At 32.1% G+C, this 7,383-nt stretch overlaps 1 protein-coding gene across 2 annotated transcripts in view; it reads left to right on the forward strand.

Moving 5' to 3' along the window:
- Nucleotides 1-6,316, forward strand: part of LOC107497882 (membrane cofactor protein-like) — a 29,092-nt gene extending 22,776 nt beyond the window's left edge. The window contains exons 8-10 of one of the 2 annotated variants that reach the window (XM_036234458.1): nucleotides 3,776-3,826; nucleotides 4,317-4,352; nucleotides 4,865-6,316. In XM_036234458.1, coding sequence (XP_036090351.1) covers nucleotides 3,776-3,826; nucleotides 4,317-4,352; nucleotides 4,865-4,929 — 152 coding nt within the window. In that variant the 3' untranslated portion in view covers nucleotides 4,930-6,316. Of the gene's footprint in view, nucleotides 1-3,775; nucleotides 3,827-4,316; nucleotides 4,837-4,864 lie in introns of those variants that run through there. The other variant, XM_016120220.2, reaches the window with a different exon arrangement.
- Nucleotides 6,317-7,383: the final 1,067 nt, after the last annotated feature.

Here is a 7,383-nt window from a genome sequence, read left to right on the forward strand (position 1 = left end):
GAGTTAATCACTGTTAATAGTTTAGCTGTCTTTTTGTCTATTACTGTACATCAGTATCTTTATATATGTAGTTATACATATCTTGGCATTTTTTCTTTTTTCTTAACCAGAAATGGCATCATGCTGTTTATATTTTTCTAACACTTTCACATTTTACCCTCATTACCTTAGATTGGTGTTGTATTTAGATTTTTTTCATCCCTTTTAATGATAACTTAAATATATATATCATATTTTATTAAACTATTTTCCTATCAGTGGTCCTTTATGTATTCAGAAGGTTTGCATTAATAGGTAATTGGATATATCAATATTTTTCCTAATGGTGGTAAGAATTGTCTTTAAAAGCTTTAAATTTTCCCATGCTCAAATTATATAAACATTTCAACTATGTATTCTGATTGCATTCTTTGCATTTAATTGTAGGTATATCTGAAATTCATTATAGTATATGAGTTGAGATTGGATTCTTCTCCACTCCACCCATTCCCATCCAGTTGGTTAAGTAGCACCGTTTCTGGAATAAATTGTCTTCTCTCCAACTGTTGGATCCTGCATTAATTCATAGGTGTTCTAGCCTCTTTTTTGGTCCTTTGTCTAGTCCTGTGCCAGCATCCAATCGTTTTTTTGAATAAAGTGCTATATGTTTTAATATCTGACAGAACATTTCGTATTCAGAAGTGTTGAGGCTACCCTCATGTTAATTTTTCCAGATCAATTTTTATTTAATTTTTTAACATTTTAACCATTCTAATTGTACAATTCAGTGACATTAAGTACATTCACATTCTTGTATAACCATCACTACTATCTGTCTCCAAAACTTTATCTTCCCAAGCTGAAATTTATACCCATTAAACAGTCACTCCTCATTCATACCCCTCGTCCCTGCACTGGTCATCCTTATTCTAATTTCTATTTTTATGAATTTGAGTATCCTAGGTACCTCATATAAGTGGAATTTTACATTTGTCCTTTTTTGTCTGGCTTACTTCATATAGCATAATGTTTTCAACATTCATCCATCTTTGAATAGCGTGCATCTGAACTTTATTTCTTTTTATGGCTGAAAATGTTCCACTGTTTGTATATACCCCATGTTGTTGATCCATGTATCTGTTGGTAAACACTTGTTTTTTATCCACCTTTTGGCTGTTTTCAGTATGCTGCTCTGAGTTTTGCCATTCAAGGATCTGTTTGAGTCCCCATTTTCAATTTTGGGGGTGCATACTTAGGCATAGAATCACAGGGTTCTTTGGTCATTATGTGTTTAGTTTTTTGAGGAATAATCATACTGTCTTCCACAATGCCTGCACCATTTTACATTCCCACCAGCAATGCACAAATATTCTAATTTCTCTCACTGTTTGCCACTGTGTTATTTTCTGGCTTTTGTTTTTGTTTTTATTTTTGTTTGTAATAACAATCCTCATACATATGGTGAGTAAAATATGTGAAGTAGTATCTCATTGTGATTTTTATTTGCAATTCCCCCTTGATCAGTGATGTGTAGAGCACCTTTTCATGTAGAGCACCTTTTTATGTGCTTATTCACTATTTATATATCTGCTTTGGAGAAATGTCATTTAAGTCCTTTGCCCATTTTTGAATTGGGTTAGAATTTTTGTTATTAGTTTTTAGAGTTCATTATATATTTTAGATATTAATCCCTTACCAGATGTATGATTTGCAGATGTTTCCTTACATCCTGTGGGTTGGGTGGCCTTTTCACTCTATTGATAGTGTTCTTTAATATACAAAAGTTTTTAATTTTGATGCTGTTCATTTTATCTGTTTTTTCTTTTGTTGCCAATGCTTTAGGTGTCACATCCAAGAAATCATTGCCAAATTCAACATCATGAAGCTTGTCCTCCTTGTTTCCTTCTAAGAGCTTAATAGTTTTAGTTCATTTTTTTAAAATTGATTTTTCTATACGGCGTATAATAAGAGTCAATCTTCATTCTTTTGCTTCAGTTTTCTAAGGACCATTTGTTGAAAATCTACTCTTTGCCTACTCAGTATTCCTAGAAACACACTATGGACAATCGTTTGACCATATACGCAAGGCCCTCCATTCAATTCCAGTGGTCTATATGTATTTATGTTGGTGCCATTCTGTTTTAATTATTGTAGCTTGTAGCAAGTTTTGAAATCAAGAAGTGTGAGTGCTCTCAACTTTGCTCTTCTTTTTCAAGATTGCCTTCACTACACCGAGTGCCTTAAGATTTCATACAAATTTTAGGATAGATTTTTCTATTTCTGCAAAAAACATCCTCAGGATTTTGATAAGGGTTGTACTTTAACTGTAGTAATTTTTTTGTAGTATTTACATATTAACAATATAAGTCTTCCAGTTCATAAACACAGGATGTCTATTTATTTATTTTTCTCTCCTTCAATTTCTTTCTGCAGTATTGTGCTTTTTTCAGTGCATATTCTTTTACCTTCTTTGTAAGTCCAAAGTCTTTTATTCAATAAAAGAATATTTATTATTTTGAATGGAATTGTTTTCATAATTTCTCTTTTGGATTGCTTAATTTCGATGTATAGAAATGCAACTGATTTTTACTTGTTGATTTTATAGCCTACAATTTCACCGAATTTATTCTATCGGGTGTGCACACGTGTGTGTGTGTGTGCGCGCGCGTGTGTGTAATCTTTACAGTTTCTATGTAAAACATTATTTCATCTGTGAACAGAGATAATTTTATATTTTCTATGCCAGCATTGATGGTTTTTATTTCTTTTTTACCTAATTACTCTGACCCAAATGTCCAATATTATGTTGAATAGAAGTGGCAAATGTGGGTATCCTCTTTTGTTCCTGATCTTTTTTTTAAATCTTTTTTTAAAATTAAGTTCATCGGGGTAACATTGATTAATACAATTTTTTAATGTTCAGGTGTACATTATAATTTGACATCTGTATATTCTATCATGTTTACCACCCAACATCCAGTTTCCTTCAGCAACCATATTTCTGATACCCTTTACCCACTTCTTCCTCCCTCTAAACCCTATATTTCACCCCATTTACCCCATCTACCTCCCCTCACCTCCTCCACCCCACTAGTAACCACTAGTCTATAGTCCATGTCCATGAGTGTCTGTTTGTTTGTCCTGCTCATTTGTTGCTTTTAGGTTTATATCCCATATATAAGTGATATCATGTGATTTTCACCTTTTTCTGTCTGGCTTATTTTGCTTAGCATGATAATCTTGAGTTCCATCCATGTTGTCGCAAATGGCAGTATTTTATCTCTTCTTATGGCTGAGTAATATTCCATTGTATATATATGTACCACAGCTTCTTTAGCCAATCATCTGTCATAGGACACTTCAGTTGCTTCCATGTCCTGGCCACTGTGAATAATGCTCTATGAACATCGATGTGCAAATATCTTTTTGGATACGGATTTTCAAGTCTTTGGGGTAAATACCCAGTAGAGGATTGCTGGATCACGTGGTAGATCAATTCTCAGTTTTTTGAAGATCTTGTTCCTGATCTTAAGGGGAAAACTTTCAGTCTTTTGTTAGCTGTGGGTTTTGTTTTGTTTTTTATAAATGGTTTTTATTATGTTAAAGAGTTTTTCTATTTCAGAGAAACTTCTAAACTATTTTTAAGACCTCCACTTTTAAAAAAATTTTAAAATTTTAAGAAAAATTATAAGCAGTTTAATACAAAGGCAAAAAATCAAAACCAATGAATTTATAGATTTTTAAGTTTTATTTAATGTTTCTTTCTTTTTCACTATTTTCTTTTTTTCTTTCTTAGGATATCCCAATCCCAGTGAATTTCCATTATATGAAGACTTTAAAGAATTAGGTATTAGATTATTTATTAATAACCCTGTATTATGAAAACATAAAGTTCTACACAAAAATTGTGCTCAATTATTTGTAGAGAAGAAACAAGATGTCACTAATTATTAGTAATTATTATAGTTATTTTAGTATTGCATACTATGACAAATGTAAGTGGTAGTATATGTAGACACGTGTAGGTAATTTTCTCTAATCTTATAAATTCTAATTGTCCTATTAACCTTTACTAAAGAACCTGGTATAGTAACTACAGCGCAAAACAATGACGAGTGAGGTTCCTATTAAGAGTTTCTCAAGGTATAGCCAATAACGAATCGATTTGAAGCGTCTGTTATCAAAATAACTCAGACGCATTAACAGTCACGCTAAAACTAGACTGATAGGTTTTTTTGCTGTAGTTTTTATTTGATCTGATCAAAATTAAAATGCATCTGCTATCTGGGACCCATACATGCTCAATATCTTCAAAATTGTTTTTATTTTTTTCTCAGATCCAGGAATCATTGCTGTAATTATTCTTACCATACGTAAGTATCCCAAACTTGGATACCACTTCAATCAAAATATTACTGTGATGAAGTGCATTATTTTCAATGATTTTTCAATTTCTATAGTTTTTATAGTTCGAAATTAAGTAAAACAGTCTATAAATGCCTGACTTTTAATATCATATACCACCTTGTGTTGCAGATTGTATATTCTTTTATAGTCTATATGTCCACTTAGTAACAAACCCTAAATAATACATGTTTTCTCAAGATGATTAGTCATATGAGTTTCCATCCTAAATATGCTTTGGGTAATTTTCTAAATTAAGCAAGAACTCTACTGTGACTTATTGTATGGACTTTGTAAGTGATTCCAGAGAACTGCATTTAGACAATGAAGAGTCCGGATGAAATATAAATGTATATGTGCTTAAATAAAATAACATTTCTGACAACTGAAATATAATCAACATTAGTTTCTTCTTCTAGGTTTTCAATCTTGGAAATTATTTTTCATGGTTACATGTCATTTGTTTTCTGGTTTCTTTTAGTTGTTGGCATTGCAGTAATTTGCACCTGCTTGTACAAATGTCTTCGCAGAAAAAAGAAAGGGTAAATTAAAGCATGTTTATTCTAATTAATTGGTGCTTCTCACTCTCGACGTACTTTTATGCAGCTTTGTCCTTTTTTAAGAAAAAAAAATGTGCTGCCTTGGTGTGCCATCAGAATTGAATTTTTTTATTAAAAATATTTTAGCCATTTTTAATTACACCATAGCAAGACTAATCTGTGAAGAGTTGTGTTAGCTATTATGACTGTAAGAAAAATTTCTGTAGGATTTAAGGTTGAAATTCTGCAGCAAATCATCTACTGTTGTGGGGCCTTCCTTATTCTAGGTATATCTTATTTCCTAAATTCGACTGGTGGCCAGGATTAAATTTAAAATATTTCACTGTGGAGACTTTGACAGTTGTATTCACTGGAATGTTTAGGACGAAAGCTTCTATTTGTCTGTATAACTTATCTAGTTATAAGAAGCTGTGTAAATAGCTCATCCAAATGCCCAATTTGATTTCCTTTCATTAAGAGCTTTTATTTTTACAAATTAAACTGGAGAATTAGAAGCTATTTCCCTTCTATGTTCTCTTAATTTACTGCAACTGATGGGTTAAACTTAACTGAGAAGGGTAAGATTTCCAGGCACCTAATTCATTTTATTTGCCTTTTTATCTATAAAAATCAAAAAGAGTGGACCGAGAGTAGAAAAAACATGAAGAATAGTGTTTTTAAGCATCAAACTTAAATTTTAATGTAATAATTTACAATTTAACAAAAGATGTACAATAAGACCAAAATTACGTGATTTGGAATTTCTGATTTATAGTGACTTATTTTTCCTGTAGCTTTTGAAATATCTTTGAAACAAAAATAATAATTTTAAGAATTTTGGTATTCTTGGTTTTATGATGTTAATTTAAAAGCCAAAATGAGAACCAACAAGCTTGTTGGTTCAAAGTATTGCAATTCTTGCAGCAGAGATTCAGACAGAAACTCATAAAATGTCCTTATTACAGAGCAAAGCCATAGAGATTTTAGGAGAAAAAGAATGGAATAATTATATGAGAAGAAGAAAGAATTTCCATTGGCATTGACAAGCAGAGTTATTCTTTAGCTATGCATGATTGGTTACTGATTCTATCTTCAGATTGAAAGTCCGTAATAATTATTAGTCCTTGTAGTCAGAATCTGCAGTCCTGCTGGCTTTACAAACATTTATTTTAAGACATTGTTGCTTTGGCCCAGTCCAAGATTCATTTGCTCAATTCAAACATTCCAAAGGTTCAAGAAGCAAGACATGCAGGCCAGTTCCTCTAAAATGGCTGCTCTGGCTCCATTTTCCTTTTATATTAATCATCTGGTTTGGGCTATGTAATAAAAATATGTTTTTCACTGATAAAGAGTTCAAATGTTTTTTCTATTATTGGCTATCATTTTAAGATACCCAAAATGCTTTCATTCGAATCATAAATCTTATATTTATGGAACATATTATATGTGTATTTATATTTCAATTAATGGCATTTTTAAATAACTTTTCAATTACAGTTGATATACAATACTCTATTCATTTGAGGTGTACAACATAGTAATTAGACATTTATATAACTTACAAAGTGATCACCCCAATGAATCTAGTACCCATCTGACATCATACATAATTATTACACCATTATTGACTATATTCCTAATGTTCTATGTTACATCCCCATGACTGTTTTGTAACTACCAGTTTGTACTTCTTAATCCCTTCTCCTTTTTCACCCCTCCAACCCCTCTCCCATCTGGCAACTATCAAAATGTTCTCTGTATCTACGAGTTTATTTATTTTGTTCTTAAGCTTGCACATGTAAATGAAATCACATGACATTTGTCTTTCTCTACCTGACTTACTCCCTCCACTCAGTAACTTCTGGGTCTATCCACATTGTTGCAGATGGCAAGATTTCATTCTTTTTATGGCTGAGTACTATTTCATTGTGTATATGTACCACCTCTTCTTTATTCATCCATCCATTGATGGACACCCAGGTTGCTTTCATATCTTGGCTATTATAAATAATGCTGCAATGAGTATATGGGTTCACATGTCCCTTCGAAGTAATATTTTGGGTTTATTTGAATAAATACCAAAAGTGGGATTACTGGGTCCTTCTTTGACTCTTGTGACACCTTTTGCTTTAAAACCTATTTTATCTGAGTTTTCCTTTAACTTCATATTTCACCAGATCACAGCTTCTCCTTTGTTTATGTCTCACTTCTCCCACATTCCATCCCATTAAATTTGCCAAGCATTTATTGAACACTCACTGATGTCAGACACTGGGGAAGCACATCGGTGTTTGCAAAGAAGCATAACACATTGTCTCTATCCTCAGAGAATTTCCAATCTAGTAATAGAAATAAGACAAGCATAGAAATAACCATGATACAAGAAAGAAATGGGTCATTGCCTCTTAAAGTGAGGGTGAAGTCGGATGGGAGGGAGAATTATACTGGTTTGACTAGAAGT

Source organism: Rousettus aegyptiacus, unplaced genomic scaffold, assembly GCF_014176215.1.
Source record: "Rousettus aegyptiacus isolate mRouAeg1 unplaced genomic scaffold, mRouAeg1.p scaffold_m13_p_17, whole genome shotgun sequence".
Taxonomy (NCBI): Eukaryota; Metazoa; Chordata; class Mammalia; order Chiroptera; family Pteropodidae; genus Rousettus; species Rousettus aegyptiacus.